Source organism: Heterodontus francisci, chromosome 7, assembly GCF_036365525.1.
Source record: "Heterodontus francisci isolate sHetFra1 chromosome 7, sHetFra1.hap1, whole genome shotgun sequence".
In the NCBI taxonomy this organism is placed as follows: Eukaryota; Metazoa; Chordata; class Chondrichthyes; order Heterodontiformes; family Heterodontidae; genus Heterodontus; species Heterodontus francisci.
The window spans coordinates 89,453,035-89,473,783 of record NC_090377.1 but is presented as its reverse complement, the minus strand read 5'-3'; the positions used below and the strand labels follow the sequence as shown (position 1 = coordinate 89,473,783).

The window sequence follows — 20,749 nt, the reverse complement described above, 5'->3', positions numbered from 1 at the left end:
GCAACAGCCACTTGCGTTATTGGGCCCCCTGCTGATGCATGCAGCCAATCATGTAAAGCAGCATGTGCTGTGATATTGCTTTAATTGCTTTAATACTGATTAACATACTATTGAATATGTAAATCATTTGGTATATGTCTTCAGAGGAAGTGATACAAGTTAACATGTGATACAGTAGTTTGAGCAGTGTTGTTCCAGAAGGCAAAAGCCTAAATTTTTCACCCAGTCCTTGTTAATGTTTTTTGGGATCTTGGGTGGGTCTGCGCAGAAACTTTCTTGGGAAGATGTCAAAACACATCCCTGCTCACCAGCCCACCTTCCTTCCCACCACCACCCCCATTTCTTGATGGGCAAGCCCATGTAAATTAAATTAAAATAAACAACATATGCCCTTTACTGTATTTCTTGCTGTTTGCTCTGATTGAACCCTGGTGGTTGGGACAGCTTATCAGGCCTGGATGTTTAGCATTGTGAGGTCAGTGAGGGCCTATTCTTGTATACTCAGAATACCACAGGAAGAATGTTTTCAATACTATTTTGCAGGAAACTCAGTGGCCGTTGCTTCGTCCTGTTTTGGCAGAGTTGGGAACATGTTGTCACAAGTCTCTGAGCCCAGTGTGATCTGACTCACTTATGGAGGCTGACCAGTCCAACTCAACATTCAAATGAGCTCATGGCCAGAAATACATGGCTTTAAGTCGGGGAGGCATTTTCAGAACAAGTAGATGGCGCATCCAATCAGAGGGGTGTCCCTATTGGGCAATTCAAGCTGCAGTGTCCAAAATCTCAAGGGCTGGTTACACTATTCACATAGTCTTCTTCTTTGGCCTCCTTGTCTCGAGATACAATGGGTAAGCGCCTGGAGGTGGTCAGTGGTTTGTGGATGTAGAAATTAAGTCCCACATATTTCAAATCTCAGGATTTGGCGACCATGCCAGAGTAATTGAATTTGAATGACAATCAAAACCTTTCATAGTAATTTTCCAGGTTAGTCATTACACAGTATCATAGTTAGATGTAGTTATTTACATTTGCTGGAGTTCAGATTCAGAAATACCCTCATCACTCAAATTTCTGAATCTAAATGCTGACACTGGAAATAATTTGTTGTTATACCCATTAGATTTCTGGGCACATTCTCCGTGAGCCACCAATGCAAAAGATATCTCAGGCATAATGCTCTCTAGTCTGCCATACATGTGCAGGCCTCCTGAAGTTGACATGGAAATGGTGGCTTAGGAAATGTAATCAGTGGATTTACTTGAATATTGGATTGACCAGATGAATCCAGTATCACAATAACACACAATTGTAAAGAGGAATCTAGACCTCCCTCATTATTACCTCGCCAGTTCTTTGTGATGCATCAACTAATTTGGTGTATGTAATCAAATAAGTACGGAATGGATAGGAATGACTGACATGGCTCACTCACTGAAGCAGCCATGATTATTTATCTACTATTCATCTATAAATTCCAACTAGTAGAGGAGTCCATTGCTCAGTTTACTGCTTTCGTAACTTAAGGGGACTGACTGAGAAATAAACCCAAATGAAGAAGGTTACAAAAGCCTAAACTTGCGATAAACTTCAAAACAGAGCCAATACTCATTTTATTTGTTTCTTTACTATTTATTGTCATTGCTTTATTCTCTAGGGTGAAGTAGGACCAAGAGGACCTCCAGGAAGCATGGGAGCAATAGTAAGCACTTTTGATTCATTCTATCAGTATTCCATTTAGTGAGGGAAAGGGTCACAATTTTGTTTAGGCTGCCATGGATTCATTAATGTGAATTAAAGTTAAAATAGATCTGTTTGAAAATTCTGGATTTAACCTGGCTTTGAATGCTGAAACTAATCATTCCATTTTACTCCATTTCACTATAAAAAGCCAGTTGATCCAAGTTGCTTCACTGAAATTATTTCCTGGAGACAATTTGGAACATGTTTCATCTCTTTTTTGTGCACAATCTAATATACCTGTACTGGCCACTGAATCACAAATTGATTTTAAAATTGTCAAATTGGGTCAGCATTCCTACACAAAGCAACAACTCGAGTTCAAAGGAACGATTGCTAAAGTTATCTGTAGCTTGTTTAGTTCATTTTCCCTTGCTTGTTTCTTCTACTTTTGCACAAAATATCTAGTAATATTCATTGTATTGATTCCCTTTGCTAAACTCTTATGTCAAACCTTCCATAATTTTCTGTTTATTTCTTCAATGTGGGTGTTTCTAAATTTTTCAAAGTATCTTCATAGCTTACTGGAATCTTTTTTTCCCTGCCATTTTGTATCTCTTCCCACCGTCTCAGCACTTTTTAGTGAGGAAGGTGAATTTCTCTAAGGAGTGTTTTCCTATTCTTCTTCTATTGCTCTAGCCATAGTCCTAAAGGACCATAGGCACCTCTCCCCAAAGGAGAGAGACAGTTGGTGATGTATAACTTGAGGGTCACCACTCCTCAAGCATGGTGCAAGATGAGGTGGCAGGCCTCCATGAAGTACCACAGCTGGTACGGGGATTGAACCCGCGCTGTTGGCGTCTTTCTGTATGTCACGCTAGCCAACTGAGCTAACCAACCCCCCCCCCCCCCCACTCTTCTTCAAAGTTGGATTGGATTGGACTAACCCCTATGGAAATCCACTCTCATGATCTCACTAATGCTTTTTTGGAGCAGTTTTTCAGAACTTATGTTATGCTACTGTTTATATACTGAAACATTTTAGTTGCCTTTGCAACCACTGCTCTATATTGTGGTAACATTCCTGTTGTTTGGGGAATGAATACACCGCGTCTTTTTCATGACATTTTATTTAGCAATTTAGCAATTCACTTCGTAATCTCATTTGCTTTTTTTCCTAGCAATATATTACATTTTTCTACATTTAGAGCTCAATTTCCAGATACTTGAAGATAGTTTAGAATTTTATTCTATTCCCCTGAGCAATGTTGGTATCATCTGCCAACTTTGAAATTTTAATTTTAACATATCATTTTATTAAAGATTATAAACAAGCCTATGATTAATAAGGAGGATTAGTGCTGTGTCCCATTGTGATTGGAGAGAGCAGATAGGGAAGGGCTTGGAGTACCGGGCGCTTGGGGGGAAAATGGAGAATGTGAAACATCATCCTGAGAAAAAGAGATAACAAAGCATCATGGCAAAGAAATTCCTGGAGCTACTGCCCTGCTGATGTTACATCACGAGAAGTGTGGCAAAACCCCGTTTACACATATACTTCCAGTGAAATAATGTCAGCAGAGTGGGAGCAGCTGTGAGGAATTTCTTGCCCGAAATATATTTTCTTACTAAGGGTAAATAGCCAAATGGACCAATAAAAAAGGAGGTCTCTTTTGTGACTATTAAAATCATTGTTAAGTTAGTTACTTTATTGTTTATTTGTTTAGAATTTATAACTATAGATATCTGAGTCCCAATTTGACTCTGTTACAATCTCAACCTTTTGTAAATTGTAAACTTGACCTCATCTAACACCAGCTTCACTTAGTTATTTTAGACATGTTGGACAAATGCTGGGCAGGACAACCAGCAGGGAATTGGTCCCTGCTCCAAAACAGGAAAAGTGTCTATCGCAGCATACATTCCTGGTTATTTTTTTGGCCTGCTTATTGCTGCCAGGTACAACAGCCGAGCGGCCTCCATTCTTGCAGTGCAACTCTCCTGTGCTGCGAAATGAAATATAAAAAAATTACAAGTTGCTGGCTGACACTTTACAGGTCCTCCAATCTGAAGGAACAGCCAGTTACCATGGGGCATCATGTTTCCAGTCTAGTGGAATTCCCAGAAAGTGGAATTGGAGGTATTATTTGCATACTGCTGAAATGCTCCTTCCTGTTTCACTTGGTAGCTTTTCACTCATGCGTGGTAAGTCTGAGGAAATGCATGTGAAATGCTAACGGGCATCACAGGACTGCACTCCTGTTTACTCTCTCCAATGTCCTGGGAACTGGTGTACAGGGGGGATTAGGCAGAGGAAACTCGGCCGCTAGAAATTTCAAGACAGGGCTACCACTCATATAAGTTGTGCAAGATTCAGGCTGATTAATGCATGTAATTTTCTACGAAATATTAAAATAATTTGGGCTTTATCCAATTGTTTGAATTCAAACTGGATCCAGCCAGGAGCTTTCACGTTAACTACCAGCTCTGGAAATACATTTAATATATGGATGCTAAAGAAATTCACATTTTAACTGGCCAGGGGTTTACCCTATATTAAATAATATAAATGTACTTAGGAACTTGGATAATCCGAACAACTGCAGACAGCATTGAAAATTCATACAAAGCAGCCCAAGAATAATGGAAATATTTTGAATTAGTAATGAAAGTGAATCATAACAGAACTGAGCCAACAAAGAAATGTAAGAAAAGCGCTGAGGCCTACAGTGTAGAACAGCAACATGGTTGAAAATAGCTGAGAAGTTATGAAGTCAAATTTGCAGGTTAAAAACCTACAGATTATAGAAGAAGGAAAGACTGAAGAGGTTATGGAGTTCTCTGGTTTTGAGTTCCTGAGAAGGATTCAGACTTGGAGAGAATGGGCTGGATTTTACCATAGGCAGACGGGAATTCGGCACCAATGTAAACGTTGGTTGCGAACCCCCTTCCGCCTAGCCCGGGGATCCGACCCTCATTTTACGGGTCCCCGGGCTTTAATTGTCCCGAGGCGGGACTCCCACCCGCTTGAGGGAGGAGGTCCTGCCTCAGTGAGCTGCCGGCCAATCAGCGGGCTGGCAGCTGTTAGTCCCAGCAGCGCCACCGGGGGTGGCGGCCACCGCTGGGACTGCAGCCCAGCCGACCAGATGGAGCCATGAGTGAAGGTAAGTTGGGTATGTCTCACCAGGGGATTGGTTCTTCCCTGGTGAGGCTGGAGTGATTGTTTGGGGGGAGGAGGATGTCTTGAGTCCCGGGGCTGGGTTGGAAGGCGGGGGTGGCCCTCAATCAGACACCCTGTGCCCGACTGCCATCGCCCCCTGCCCCCCCCACCCCCCAGGTGTGCGGAAAGGTGGCAGCTATTGCTGGCGCCCTTTCATGTCCCCAGCACGCCCTCTTGACACGGATAAAAATAAAATACCTGTGGAGGCGGGCGCAAGCCCTTAAGTGGCCGTTAAGTGGCCCCCCCCAACCCACCCACCAAGCCCGACCGCCGTAAAGTTGACCGGAGGCGGGAGTGGGGCAGGTAGGCCTCCTGGAGCCTCCCGCTCAATTTTACGTCGCCCCCCCATGCCACCATCCGACTCATTGGAGCGGCGTAAAATTCGCCCAATGTATTGAATCTTGATTTCAACACAGTGAGGATGTAGGGTGGAGCAATAACACGTAAATGGTATTTTTGGAGCTTAAAGGAATAAGAGAGAAAAGTTAATTGGATAGATTTTAAACACTCCCCTACCCCACTGATGGAATGATATGAGCAGGTGGGTTAAGATAGCAAGGGGATGTTATGCTGCATTCCCATCATGTTCTTGCCCCTCAACCTTAATTCAGGCAAAGGAGGACTAAACTGTCCCGGCAGGTGGGGCTTACTTTGCATCAAAAAGTTTGGCCTGATGTCGCATTTTAACTTCTGGATTTGGGAAGCCCATGTGCGGCCAACCACAGTGGGAGTCACAGAGTGGACAGAAGAGGCTATGGTAAGTCCAAAAAAATCACTTTTCTGGTAAATCCATGTGGGGCGGGAAGAGCAGGAATGTCCTCCCAGTCCCAGCAAGGAGTCCTTGGGCCTCCCCAGTGTTGGACTCGGTCATCCTTACCAGTGCCAGCAGTGGCTTCCAATGCCCCTGCCCAGTACTAGTTTCATGCCAGGGAGTGTTCCTTTGAGTCCTTGGCAACCTTGGGCTCCCAACATGATTTTAGCTCTCACTTGTCAGCCTTGATCTCACTTCCACTGGTTTTGGGCAGGAGATTATTTAAATTATGCCACACCTCACTTAGCATAGCAGCCTCCATTCATACTTCTAGTCAGTCTGCCTAAGGAATGGGAAATCCTGGTACAGGGAGTTCTCTTCTCACGAAGGGTAGTCGAAATCTGAAAAACTCTCCCTCAAAAAAGCATTTGAGGCTAAGTCAATTGAAAATTTCAGAATTGAGATTTTTGTTAGGTCAAGCTATTAAAGGATAGGGAACTAAGGCAGATACATAGAGTTAAGACTCAGATCAGCCATGATCTAATTGAATGGCAGAACGGTCTTGAGGGGTTGATTGGCCTACTCCTGTTCGATGTACTTTTCTATGGCACGTTGTCATCATTTACTTTGTAGTGGGTGGACAGCGGTTCTCCCGCTTTAAAAAAAGAAGCGAGGAAACCTGCCAAACAACAGAAACCTTGCACAACTAGCCTGTGCTATTTCGTTGGATGTTCAACTGATATGCAGCCGGTTAAGATGGGAGCCCAGAGTAGAGAATGTTAAAGATGGATCTAACAGAGGTTTTCAGAACTATAATGGTTTTGAGATGGTAAATAGTGGAAGAATGTTTCTATTAGTTTGCAAATTGGTAACAAAGCAGCTTAGATTTAGAATCATCACTGGGAGAGTGAAGAGGAGAAGCCAGGAGATTTTATTTTACACTGAGTGTTTTTACACAAGTGGTTAAATGCGGGGAGAGACTTATTTCTTATAGACTTATTGTGCTGCTCACAATGTGGTCTCCTCTACATTGGGGAGACCAAACGCAGACTGGGTGACCGCTTTGCGGAACACCTCCGCTCAGTCCGCAAGCAGGACCCTGAGCTTCCGGTTGCTTGCCATTTCAACACTCCCCCCTGCTCTCATGCTCACATCTCTATCCTGGGCTTGCTGCAGTGTTCCAATGAACATCAACGCAAGCTCGAGGAACAGCATCTTATTTACCGATTAGGCACACTACAGCCTGCCGGACTGAACATTGAGTTCAATAATTTCAGACCATTTTACTTTTATTTTTAGTTATTTTTTTCTTTTTTTTACATTTTTTACATTTTTTTTGTATGTTTATTTTATTTCATCTTAGTTTGTTCAGTTTGCTTACCCACTGGTTTTTTTTCATGTTTGTACTTGCTGCTGTTCAATATTCAGTCCGTTAACACCCTATCTGTACTACTGCTTTGCCTTTCAATACACCATTAACATATTGTTTGCCTTTGCTCCATGACCTTCTGGTCAGCTAATCTGTGGCCTTGTCCAATCTACACCTTCTCCTTTGTTATCTCTTGCCCCACCCTCGCTTTACTTGCTTATAACCTTTGACATTTCTAATATTTGCCAGTTCCGAAGAAGGGTCACTGACCTGAAATGTTAAATCTGCTTCTCTCTCCACAGATGCTGCCAGACCTGCTGAGTATTTCCAGCATTTCTTGTTTTCATTATATGAGAGACTTATTTAAGTGGAACTGGATAAATATTTGAAAAGAAAGAAAGATACAGGAAAATGGTGGGAAAATAGGATTTGAGTACAAAGCTTCAACTGGAGTACTGTCACTGGCATAGATGCAGTCGCCTTCTTCTCTGCTGCAAATTCCATATTATGATTGCATGAAGACAGAATTTTATTCACTTATGTTACACTGTGATTTGAATGTAATCATGTTCAGTAATTCTAACACATATATCAACCTTGTAAATATGCTTTTTTTCCCCTCGTGTACAATTAGGGCCCTAAAGGAATGTCTGGCCCTCCTGGAGAGCCTGGTGACTTGGGACCAATGGTAAGCCTTTAAACATTATCATTAAAAAGAGTATTGTGCACTAAGAGACCTTTGAAACCACTAACATTATGAGTAACCAAAATTATATTATTCTAAGTACTTCAGATTCCTTTTTAAGTGCACCCAGCTGTCTTCCAATACAGCGGATAACGGTTTTCTTTTCCGTTAAATGGTAGGGCCCAGCTGGTAACCGTGGTCCTGAGGGGCCACTTGGAAAACCCGGTGAAGATGTGAGTATTTTGTTTTTAAAATGCATTTATTTAATTTCTTATGAACACCCTTTACCAATAAATGCTTGCAAGAAAAAAATCCACATAAGGGGCCAATCTCTTTGTTCTAGCTTGTGTACCATTCCCCAGTTGCAATGAACAATTCGTACTTCTTCACATGTCATGATTGTGAACAAGGCTGAAAGAGCTAAAATTAAGGATATTTTTTAAAAAACACAAAGGAGCTAAATAAAAGCCGAGGAGCAATTAGGCACTGCTAAACAAGAAAAGTTTTGTGGTACTTTAAAGCACCCTTCCTAATGTACGTGATGTATACCAAGATAAATGTTATTTTTGAACCAGCTGAATCTTGTTTGCAGACTACCAGAATTGAAAACACAGGGGATGAATTTCAACAGAGATTCTCCAGATTGTCCACATAATATTGGTGGAGGAGCACAGAAACCCTGGAAAAATGAAGTAAATGCAGTCTGGGTTTCCATCATTTTTCCCAGTTTTCTATGTTTCTACCATCCAAGTTCCTGTGGATGATTATGAGGTTCCCTCCTGCGTGAAAATTCACCTTCATTGCCTATATAAGGGGCTGAATTTTATCAGTCCCTTAGGGATGGGCAGGGTTGCAGGGAAATGGGGTGTGGGGGGCCATAAAATTGTGAGGGAAGGTGGGGGTGGAGTGCCCATTGCCTTTCCGATGAATTTAGTCTGGGGTGGGGAAGGTCGAGGACGGCCTTTCCACCCGGAGGCCAATTAAGGCCCTTAAGTGCCAATTAATGACCACTTAGGGGCCTCTTCCCACCACTGTTGCCATTTTACCAGTAGCAGTGGTGCCTTCTGCCATGTGCAGAGGCCAACCAGTAATTCCAGGTGGCTTCCGTGTGGGCTGGTGGGAGGTTACTCTCCTGTCAGGGCAATCTGTGGCCCATGGAGGGCCCCTTGGTGGCAAAGGCTGCCCCTGTGCCACTACCCACTCCCACTGCCCTCAACAAACCAACACCCACCCCTCCATGAGTCCGTCCCCACTTACCTCCTCTCTGAGGTTCCATGGCTGCTCCTGGTCAGGGGCCTGCTGCAGTTCCACCACTCCTGGTGGCGCTGCTGAGACAGCTGAGCTGCCAGTCCTCTGATTGACTGGCAGCTCTTGGAGGTGAGATCCCCATCCTTAACGGGATAGGGATCCTGGCACCGGACAGTTAATAGCTTGCGCACCTTGAAATGCAGTCAGGGGTCCCCCAAACATCTGAGGTGGAGTTCCCCTTACCGGTTTGGGCCAGCTTCAGGACCTCGGCTCAGCCTGAGGAATCACCTAGAAGATTAGATTGGAGGGATGGATTGGCTCCATGGACTGTTTTTATTCTAAAGCCAATAAAATCAGTGAAGCCACCCCCACATGCCCAACCCCACACTCTCCACCCCATTAACTACACTTAGGTGAAGATGATATTGATCCATGGACTGAATTTCTTTTCTTTCCAAAGGGTGAAGCTGGAAAGGCTGGACGCACTGGTGAGCCTGGATTTCGAGGACAGCAGGTAAAGTGGCTTCTCACAGGACTAGATTCAAAATGTAGTAATACTGTATTGGTTACTGAGATCCGATAACTGCAAAATAATTTGAATTATATGCCTGATATTTATTAGATTTAATTGGAAAATAGGCTTCATAACTTTGAATTTCATAGATCTCGTCAATAGGGTTCATTTCCATTTCTTAAAAATAAAAACCCTTGAAGTGGAGAAACAACTAAAAGATATGTGACCAACATAAGGAATTTGTTCTGATGAAAGGATGCATTGGAATGGTGGCATATGCGGATACCTTCATTCTTAAAAGTTGATACGAGTAATATCTGCAGTCATGCAATAATCACAGCCTATGTATTTCATGAGGTTGCAAAGATAAACAGCAGTGTTGTGCCTTGACCCTGGATGTACACTGTTACTTTGATAGGGGTGGTCAGGCAGCGGAATCAGGAACGTGCAAGGTGGCGGTGGGCATGCAATTCAGGATATTAAGCAGCCGACTGAGAACAATTTTGAAGTGCATTTTAAATTTTTTCTGGGCATGTGGGTTCCAGTGAGTGTCAATGGCTCACCTGCTAAGAGGAGGTGAGAGCTCAGTGGCAGGTGAATGTTGGCTGGAGGTGGCAGTCACTGGGTTCAGCTGTGTTGTGAAACAGGCAGGTGAGAGATCTTTGGTGAGGAATGGATGTCTGTGACCATTTGCCTGGAGAGTCGCAGTCTCCTGCAGCACTGGGTCTCGGTGAGCTGGAGGTAGCTCCATCTTTGGCGGTAGAGAGTATAGCCTCTGTTGCCATCCTGCCCCTCTTTTCTCTCCCATGCCCTTCTGTTGCTTAGGGATCTGCCTTTCCTGCAGACGGTGTTGCCCCTCATTGCCACTGGGCCCATAATCTGAGAGTCGTACCCCCATTGCCTGGGCAGGTGGCTGACCAATTGTAATTGTCAGCCTTGCCCCCTACTCCTGCACCCCTGTGATGCCAGTGGAGCTGCCAACACTGTTCAATGCCTGGGTACTGAGTATCAGCTCCCCTTGCCACCTGTACAGCATGAAGGCTGACTTCTTACAAAGTGTCAAGTCCCCCTTTGCCCTGCTGACTCTCTTATGGGGCCAGGGTGATGCCCTGGGGCTGTACTCATCTCCCTTTAGCTGACCAGAAACTGACAGATCCCGAAACCCATGCGCCCCTTTAAATATTCCACCCTCCCCCTCCAACAAGCTCTTAATGAGCTTTTTAAATAATTTAATTAACCTCACCTGGAAGGGGAGAGGGATTCCTGTCCCACTCTCCCCCTGCCCTGGTGAACATTGCCAGTGCCGGGAATGACATCCTGTAACTGACATGCTGCTCACCGCCGTTATTTTCGGGCCCCCCCACCGCCTCCGTTTCTGATTTGGAACGGGTCTGAAAATCCAGTTTAGGGGCTCTGCTTCATGCAGATGTCGATGTACCAGTGGCTCCGAAGACTGTGTCTGTCGAGGCAGATGGTATTAGAGCTGTGCGGAATGCTGGAGGAGGGGTTGAGACCAATAGGATGTGGTGGCCATCCGTAGCCTGTGGTGGTGAAGGTGACCATGGCAATCAACTTCTATGCCTCAGGACCGTTCCAGAGATCTTCTGGAGACAGGCAGCAGCCCATCCCTCCATCAAGCTTGTAACACATGCCATGTACCAGAGGGCAGGGCTATGCATAAGGCCAGACAGGCCGAAAGGGTGATAGGATTCGGAGCCATTGCTGCATTCCCTACATACAGGGGTTAATCGACTGCACACATGCAACCAGAGGCCTTTGTCAATACGAAGGGTTTCCACTTGCTGAATATTCAATTAGTGTGCGACCATTGCAAAAGGATCCTGCAGGTGTGTGCATGGTTCTTGGGAAGCTGCCATGACTCATAAATCCTTCAACAGTCCCAGGTGCCTCAGCTCTTTAGGTCTCCCGTATGCCTGTGTGGATGGATTCTGGGTGACAAGGAGTATGCAGTAAAGATATGACTTCTTGCACCTGTGTGGAACCCCAACATCGAGGCAGAGGACACATACAACCATTGCCTTGTGACCACAAGTGACACCATTGAATAGGTCATAGGCCTTCTGAAATGAGGTTCAGATGCCTGGATAGATTAAGGGGAGACCTGCAATATGCCTCATCACCTCATCAAGGGTCCCACGTATCATGGTGGTGCACCATGCTCTGCACAACCTGCAGTCCAGAAGGGAGTGGCATTGCAGAATGGCAACCACATTGAGCGCGCTGCATCCTCCTTCAAGCCGGCTGCATCCTCCTTCAAGCCGGAAGAGTTAGCGGTGGCTGTCGTGGCCGGGTGACGAATGGAACTGCACCCACGACTCCACGCTCAACGGACATTGACTTGCATGACATGGAAACATGTGACTCACTCATAAGCACATGTTTTTTCTGAGAGACCGTTAAATGCCCCTGGAGATGATTCAGTCTTCTCTATGAGGTCGTCTTGGTGACCTTTCATTAAATGGCCTTACCATCTCAGTAGCCTTGTCATTACTTTATTCCAAGGGATACATTCACCATTGCCCTCATTCTGTGCACACCTTTTCATGTTCTCCATCTTCAGCACTTAACATCTGGTGATGGTCCACAAGTGCAGAAATGACCATAAGAGATGTTACATAATGCATCACAAAAACTTTAAATTGGCACATACATCTAATGCTTTTGTATTCAGCAAAAAACTATCAACCAGTGAGACCCCAAGTGCTACTCGGTGGATTTAGACAAATGCTTCCGGGTGCTCCTCCGTTGTGCTCTCCTGGAACCTACAGTTGATGTGGAGGCAGGTTGCTGCTTTTCTGCTCCAGTGCCTGAGATGGCCATGGTGGACGCCTCTGGGTGCCTGAGCCCTATAGGTGCCCGGCACATGGAGGGAGGGGGGCAACTGCATCTGTGTAGAGGCTGCCTCTGTCATTGGAGCTTCATTAAACTTTTATGTCGCTATCAAATGGCCACACAAGGCAATGACCACCTCCAACAAGAGAGAATCTAATAATTTCCTCTTAACGTTCAATGGCATTACCATCACTGAATCTCCCACTATCAACATCCTGGGGGTTACCATTGACCAGAAACTGAACTGGACCAGCTACATAAATACCGTGGCTACAGGAGCAGGTCAGAGGCTGGGAATTCTGCAGCGAGTAACTCACCTCCTGACTCCCCAAAGCCTGTCCACTATCTACAAGGCACAAGTCAGGCGTGTGATGGAATACTCTCCACTTGCCTGGATGGGTGCAGCTCCAACAACACTCAAGAAGCTCGACACCATCCAGGACAAAGCAGCCTGCTTGACTGGCACCCCATCCACCACCTTCAACATTCACTCCCTCCACCACTGACGCACAATGGCAACAGTGTGTACCATATACAAGATGCACTGCAGCAACCCACCAAGGTTCCTTTGACAGCAAACCCACAACCTCTACCACCTAGAAGAACAAGGGCAGCAAATGCATGGGAACACCACCACCTACAAGTTCCTCTCCAAGCCACACACCATCCTGACATGGAACTATATCGCCGTTCCTTCACTGTGGCTGGATCAAAATCCTGGAACTCCCTTCCTAACAGCATTGTGGGTGTACCTAAACCCCAAGTACTGCAGCAGTTCAAGAAGGCAACTCACCACCACCTTCTCAAGGGCAATTAGGGATGGCAATAAATGCTGGCCTAGCAAGTGATGCCCACATCCCCTGAATGAATATCAAAAAAAATGTGTCTAATGTTCATATTAGCCGTCAATGCAAGGAGCACCTTGAAAAGAGCCCCATCATCTTCAGACAGCTGCTACTCCACCTTTTAAAGGCCCAACTGCCCTACCCTGCTTACCTAGAGTGGTTGAACCTGGCAATGGGTCCAGGCATCATGGGTCCATCTCGTCTCCCCATTGCTCAACACAGCACATGGCTGGCTCACACCTCCTGCATGTACTGGGTGGTATGCTGCATTTGGCTCTCCATGAGGGTTGACACTCTGTCAATGGCGGAGACCCATGTGCTTATTCGCCAGAGACATAGTGCCACTCATGGCATGGATTGACTTTTCCATCATATGCACATGGGAGTGAACAGCCTCTGGGATCTCTGACAGAAGTACACACATTTCATGCTGCTGCTGCAACATCTGCTGTTTTGATGATGACTCCTAAAGCTTGACATCTGTGTGAAGCTGAGCAGTCTTCTGATGGGGAGTGGCCCTCCTGTCACTGCCTTCGTTACCTGCTCATGTGTGTCTGTGCTGTGTTCACCAGCTGGTGCCACCCTTTCTAACTGTGCATCAATGCCAACTGACTTGAGAGTGTCTGTGCTGGTGGAGCGTGCACAAGACTGATGTGATGGTGTTTTCTCAGATGGCAGATCCCCCTCTGAGGTCTCATTTAGTTCCAGAGCCATTGTTGGTCCCTTATCTGCTCCTGGAACTGTGGGAAAGACAAAAGTGATATTAGCACATTGCACTTTCAACCAACTCATGCTGCCTGATCTTGATCTGGAGCTGCCTGTGTTCATTAAGGCCCACAGGCGTGCCATAGTTAGTACTCGTCAGAATGTTTGGTGCCCATATCCATTGCATTATTTACTCTCCCCACACCTGCCTTGCCCTCAGTGACAGGCTTCCCTGCTCTGCCTAGTTCTATTGCCTCTTCCTCCATCGGCGTCACTACAACTATGAATGGCCCACCACCTCCCGTTATTCTCCACTTCCAAGTCTTGTGAGCCTCTTTCTCCTGCAAGCACGTGCATACACAATGTCACTCTTGTCTCAGAGCCTAGCTGCATTCATCAGCCTGTGACAGTTTCCATGTCCAGCATTGCGCTACTGAGAAGCCTGCCACAAACAGCCATTCAATCTTGGCAATGCAACAATTACCTCAGTCTGACCATGAGCCTCCAGTGTGAGGCTGCTCTGCATCTTACTGTGAACGCTGGTCCCTGCTCGTGCCCGATGCATGGGATGGCCACCTTGCCTCACAGCTCATGCGTACCATTTATGACATGCAGCGCTGTGAGCTTACTATTATGAATGCCACTCACCTTGACAGACTGTATCGGGTCATTGAATCTCTTCCAGCACTGCACCCATATTCGTGTGACCACCCCATGGCTGCTGACTTCCTCAGCCACCTCCACCATGCCTGCTTCGTGAGGTTTGTTGGCCTTCTCCTCTAGTCCGCTGGGAAAAGCACTTCTCTCCATTCCCTCGCCGACTGCAGGAGTACCTCCAGGGAGGCGTCACTAAACCTTGGAGCCATACTTCATCTGAGTCTAGCCATTCCTGCACAGCCTCCCTGTTCAGCACTCCTTCCAATGGCCTTTATGTGTACAGCCTGTATGAAGGCTGCTGACTGCCCTTTAAATATGGCACCTTCCTTTGACATGCTGGAACATCCTCCTGCCCACCACCTGTTATTGGTGGGCTCCCCCACCCGCCAGGCTTTAATTGGCTGCAGAGAGGAAAATGCCTGAGGATGACCTGACACTGCCTATGTGGCCGTATGACCTGAATTTGACTTTGGCTTCAGGACTTCCTCTCAATTGGGAAAATCCTGCCTATTATTCTTACCTGGCCTGGCCCACATGTGACTCCAGACCTGTGGTTGGCCTTTAACTGCCCTCTGAACTGACCTCACAAGCCACTCAATTGTATTCAAGAAAGCAGGCCTCCACCACCTTCTCAAGGGCAATTAGAGATTGGTAATAAATGCTGGCCTTGCCAGTGACGCCCACACTTCATGAAAAAATAAAAATAAACCTACAACCCAGCTTAGACAACTTGTGACTTCCTTGAAGAAGTAATTATTGTACTTCAAGATTCATTAACATTGATTACAATATTTTCTTGGTAACTTTTTCAAAAAGCCACAGGTATCTTGAACAGAGCTAACGGGCCTGATTTTTAGACCCCACTGGGGCCGAGAACGGGAAATGCGGGCACTAAAAATAACATCTCTGGCCTGTGTGCTGGTTCCCCAGCTCCATTCCACCCCCAGGCCATTTTCCCCGAGGCAAGATGGGGGCGGCTGGGCTACCTGCCCACATGCGACGGGTATCTGATTAAAGTAATTAATGGCCTATTAAGGCCAATAACAGGAAACTGATTGGGATTTTCATGTCAGCCTCCAGCAGCATGGGCCAGTTTAACTGCCTGGAGACAGCCTCCCAGTGGCAGACCCGGGGCCAGTGTTCCAGACAGGCCTAGAGGCTCTCCCTGCCTGCCTGGGCAGTCTGTAGAGGGGCTCCCTGCAACCTTCCGGTGCTGGCCTGGCTGCAAAAACGATTTTTTATTTAAACTTTTAAAAAGTTAAAGAGAGAGTGCCTCCAATTTGAAGCAGACTGTCCCTCACTTACCTTCCATTGCATCCAGCTGCTGCTTTCAAGCTGGAAGATCTCTGATTGGCCCTCCAGCTTCGAGAGCCCGCCCATCATTCTTAACTGAATGGCAAGCTTACCCTCTGGCAATTAATTGGCTGTGCCGGGGAAAATCACAATGAGTGACTGTTTCCCACACAGTGCAGGTTTCTGACCTCAATTTGAGCCTCAAGGCAGGGTTAGAAGGCCAAAGATAAATCCTGCCCAACATTTCTTTGCCCAGATAATTCGATGTACTAATGGATAGCTAAGCACAAGGTATGTGAGATGGTGTAATTCAATAATAGAAATTTCTATGGCATTAATCAAATTGGATCCAGCCTTGACGCAATGGTAGCACATTTATCTCTGAATCAGAAGGTTGTGGGTTCGAGCCCCACTCCTGATACTTGAGCACATAATAGGAACATAGGACTTAAAAGCAGAAATAGGCCATTTGGCCCTTTGAGCTTGCTCTGCCATCCGATAAGATTGTGGCTGATCTGGTTGTGGTCTCAACTCCACTTTCCTGTCTGCCCCCCATAACCGTTGACTCTCTTGTCTATCAAAAATCTATCTAACTCAGCCTTTAATGGATTCACCGCTTTCTGGGGAAGAGAATTCCACAGACTAACAACCCTTTGAGAGAAAACAGTTCTCCTCATCTCCATCTTAAAAGAGAGACCTGTTGTTCTTAAACTGTGTCCTCTAGTTCTAGTCTCCCCCACAAGAGGAAACATGCTCCCAATATCCACTCTCTATTAAGTCTACTCAGGATCTTATGTTTCAAAAAAATCACCTTTCATTCTTCTAACTCCAAGGGTTATAGGCCAAACCTGTTTGACCTTTTTTCATAAGGTAAGCCTGGAATTGTCAGGTGAACCTTCTCTGAACTGCTTCTAATGCAATTATATCCTTTTTCAAATAAGGAGACCAAAACTGTACACTATACTCCAGTTCTGGTGTCACCAAGGTCCTGTACAGCTGCAATAAAATTTCTGTACATTTATACTTGATTCCCCCTTGCAATAATTGGCAACATCCCATTTGCCTTTCTAATCACTTGCTGTACCTGCATACTAACTTTTTGTGATTCATGTACCAGGACACTCAGATCCCTCTGAACTGCAGAGTTCTGCAATCTCTCTCCATTTAAATAGTATACAGCTTTTCTATTCTTCCTGCCAAAGTGGACAAGTTCTCATTTTCCCATATTATACGCCATCTGCCAAATTTTTTCCCACTCACTTAACCTATCTATATCCTTTTGTAAACCCTTTACCTTCTCTTGACAACTTACTTTACTTCCTATCTTGGTGTCATCAGCAAATTTAGCTACCATACATTCAGTCCCTTCATCCAAGTCATTGATATAGATTGTAAATAGTTGAGGCCCCAAGACTGATCCCTGTGGCACTCCACTAGTTACAGCTTGCCAACCTGAAAAAGACCTATTTATCTCTACTCTCTGCTTCCTGTTAGCTAACCAGTCCTTTATCCATGCTAATATGTTACCCCCTACGCCACATGCACACATCATGTGTAGTAACCTTTGATGTGGTACCTTATCAAATACTTTTTGGAAATCCAAATACACCACATCTATGGGTTCCCCTTTATCCGCCTTGCTTGTTACTTTCTTGAAGAACTCTAATAAATTAATTAAACCTGATTTCCCTTTCACAAAACCATGTTGACTCTGTCTGATCTGATTATGATTTTATATGAATCCTGCTATGACCTCTTTAATAATGGATTCTAGCAATTTCCCTATGAAATATGTCAGGCTAACTGGCCTATAGTTTCCTGCTTTCTGTCTGTTTCTGAAAAGTGTTACATCTGCTATTTTCCAGTCCGCTGAGACCCTTCCATAATTTAATGAATTTTAGAAGATTATAACCAAAGCCTCTACTATCTCTGCAGCCACATCTTTTAAGACCCTAGGATGCAGGCTGTCTGGTCCTGGGAACTTGTCAGCCTTTAGGCCTAATATTTTTCCTAGCACCTTTTCCCTGGTGATAGTGATTGTTTTAAGTTCTTCCTTCCCTTTCACCTCTTAATTTTCAAATATCTCTGGCAGATGTCTAAGTTTTCTACAGTGAAAACAGACACAAAATACCTGTTCAATGCCTCCGGCATTTCCTTATTTTGCTTCATCAATTACTCAGACTCACTCGCTAGAGGACCAACACTAGCTTTAGTTATTATTTGCCTACTTAAATACTTGTAGAAATTCTTACTATCTGTTTTTATATTACTAGCTAATTTTCACTCACACTCTACTTTCTCCCTTTCAATCATTTTTTAGTCATTCTTTGTTGGCTCTTAAAATCTGTCCAATCTTCTGACCTACAACTAATTTTTGCAGATTTGTATAGAGTTTCTTTCAATTTGATACTATCTTTAACTTCCTTATTTAGCCACAGATGATGTATCCTTCTCAAAGAATCTTTCTTTCTCACTGGGATAAATCTTTGCTGAGAGTATCTCCTTAAAGGTCTGCCACTACATTTCTATTTTCCTATCTTTTAACCTAGTTCCCTAGTTCACTTTCGCTCTCTCTGCCTTCATACCCTTGCAATTAGCTGTATTTAGGCTTAAAACACTAGTCTTAGACCCACTCTTCTCCCCTTCAAACTGAATGTGAAATTCTATCATGTTATGATCGCTGTCGCCTAGAGGCTCCTTTACCATGAGGTTATTGACTAATCCTGTCTCATTGTGCATTACCAGGTCTAGAATAGCCTTCTCCCTAGTTGGCTGTAGAACATACTGCTCTAAGAAATTGTCCAGAATACACTCTATGAACTCATTTTCCAGGCTACCTTTGCCAATCCGATTCGCCCAATCTACCTGTAGATTAAATTCATCCATAACTATTGCGGTACCATTCTTATGCGAAGATGGTGGCACAGTGGCAATGTAATTATACTAGTAATCCAGAGGCCTAGGCTAATGTCCTGGGGGAACATTCAAATCCCACAAAGGCAGCTGGTGGAATTTAAATTCAATTAATTAATTTTTAAAATCTGGAATTGAAAGCTAGTCTCAATAATGGTATCACAAAACTATCAGCAATTGTTGTTAAAATCCATCTCGTTCACTACTGTCCTTTAGGGAAGGAAACCTGCTGTCCTTACCTGGTCTGGCCTACATTGGTCTCCAGATGCACAGCAATGTGGTTGACTCTTAACTGCCCTCTGAAATGGCCCGGCAAGCCACACAGTTGCCCAGGGCAACGACAGATGGGCAACAAATGACACCCACATCCCATGAAAGAATAAAAACAAACACACCAAATTTATTTCTTCCTTTATATTTTGTCCTACAGTATAGCAAGTGTTTGGGGACCTATAAACTACTCCCACAAGTGACCTCTTACCTTTCCTATTTCTTATCTCTACCCAAACTGATTCCACACCTTGCTCTTTTGAGCTAAGGTCATCTCTCACTACTGTACTAATGACATCCTTAATTAGCAGAGCTCCTCCACCACCTTTTCCTAGCTTCCTGTCTTTTCAAAAATCTGGGCTGACACTTCAATACAGTACTGATGGAGTGCTGTACTGTTGGGGATGCCGTTCCTTAGATGAAACATTGAGCTACGGCCCGATCTGCACTCTCAGGCAGATGTAAAAGATCCCATAACTCCAGTATTTTTTTGTTGTCCTGGGCAATATTTATCCCTCAGTCATCATCACTAAACTTGATTATTTAGTCATTTATTTCACAGTTGGTTGTGGGACCTTGCAGTGCCCAAATTAGCTGCTAATATCCCTATACCATAACAGGTACTATACTACAATAGTCATGAATTGGCTGTGAAGCATTTTGGTCATGAAAATTGTTATTCTTTCCAAGGTAGACATGAGTCCAGACGATGGGCTGAATTTTACTGGCCCCTCGACACCATGGGTCGCGACACAGGGGCTGGTAAAATGCTGCGGGGAGAGGCCCGCCTCAACCCGCGACATTGAGAAGGGCCCACCGCATATTACCAGAAGCAGGGAGACCTCGGTGCAGCCCCCCTGCTGCCTGGCGGTGGGCCCTTCATCTCCATATGCAGATTGCCAATAAATAGATTCAAAATAACTTACCTGCCATCCCATGCCCATTTAATGGTCTCCGTTCGGCCTTTGTGTGCCTTCGGAACTCTGCTCGGAGTTTGGAGGCGAGAACCTGGTGGGGAGGGGGAGTAATAAAAATTTCAGGCGGGAGGGGTGGAGGAGCAGGGAAAACAAATGTTGTGTGAATGGTGGGAAGGAGTTAGAGGCCAAATATTAGAAGATTGCGGGGGGAAAATTCGGGTATTTGAGAAATCAATTGATGGTCATTTCGAGCGCACCGCCCGAGTAAAATTCAGCCCTATATCTTCAATAGTATCATTTCTCCGTCTTGAATATTCAACGTAAATAAACAAACTGAGCAGCCCAACTAAGCAAGCAGTGATATTAATATGTTGCTATGCTTTCAGGGTTCCCGAGGTTTCCCAGGTGCTCCTGGTTTTCCTGGTATCAAGGGTTTGAGGGTAAGTCAGCATAAAACTAACTCAATTTCAGTCACATTACATTAATACATTTATTGGCATGGCTAATAAGCATGTTTTGATATGTTACAATAGGTTAACTTAACTGCCCATTGTATGAGAACTGACTTATATTTCATTAACATTTATTCAAACTACTGTTCCTGTCATAAATAAATATTTGATGGAAAGGCTTTAACTGATGATCTTTTTAAAATTGTCTGTCACAGGGATACATTGGCTTGAAAGGACGTAAAGGTGAAATTGGAGCTCCTGGCCAGAAGGTGACAATTTAATGATGAAACATTAGTTAACATGGCTGAACTACACACTGTCACCTGAAATTACAATGCAGGATACCAACAAATGCAAGGCCAACAGATTTGACATAG

General features: G+C 44.7%; 1 protein-coding gene across 1 annotated transcript in view; it reads left to right on the top strand.

The window, feature by feature from the left end:
* The window catches only part of LOC137372133 (collagen alpha-2(V) chain-like), a 312,577-nt gene that overhangs the window by 153,493 nt on the left and 138,335 nt on the right, over positions 1 to 20,749 (top strand). Inside the window, exons 9-14 of the mRNA XM_068035607.1 lie at positions 1,658 to 1,702; positions 7,655 to 7,708; positions 7,885 to 7,938; positions 9,414 to 9,467; positions 20,307 to 20,360; positions 20,588 to 20,641. Of these exons, the coding sequence (XP_067891708.1) occupies positions 1,658 to 1,702; positions 7,655 to 7,708; positions 7,885 to 7,938; positions 9,414 to 9,467; positions 20,307 to 20,360; positions 20,588 to 20,641 (315 nt within the window). The remainder of the gene's footprint in view (positions 1 to 1,657; positions 1,703 to 7,654; positions 7,709 to 7,884; positions 7,939 to 9,413; positions 9,468 to 20,306; positions 20,361 to 20,587; positions 20,642 to 20,749) is intronic.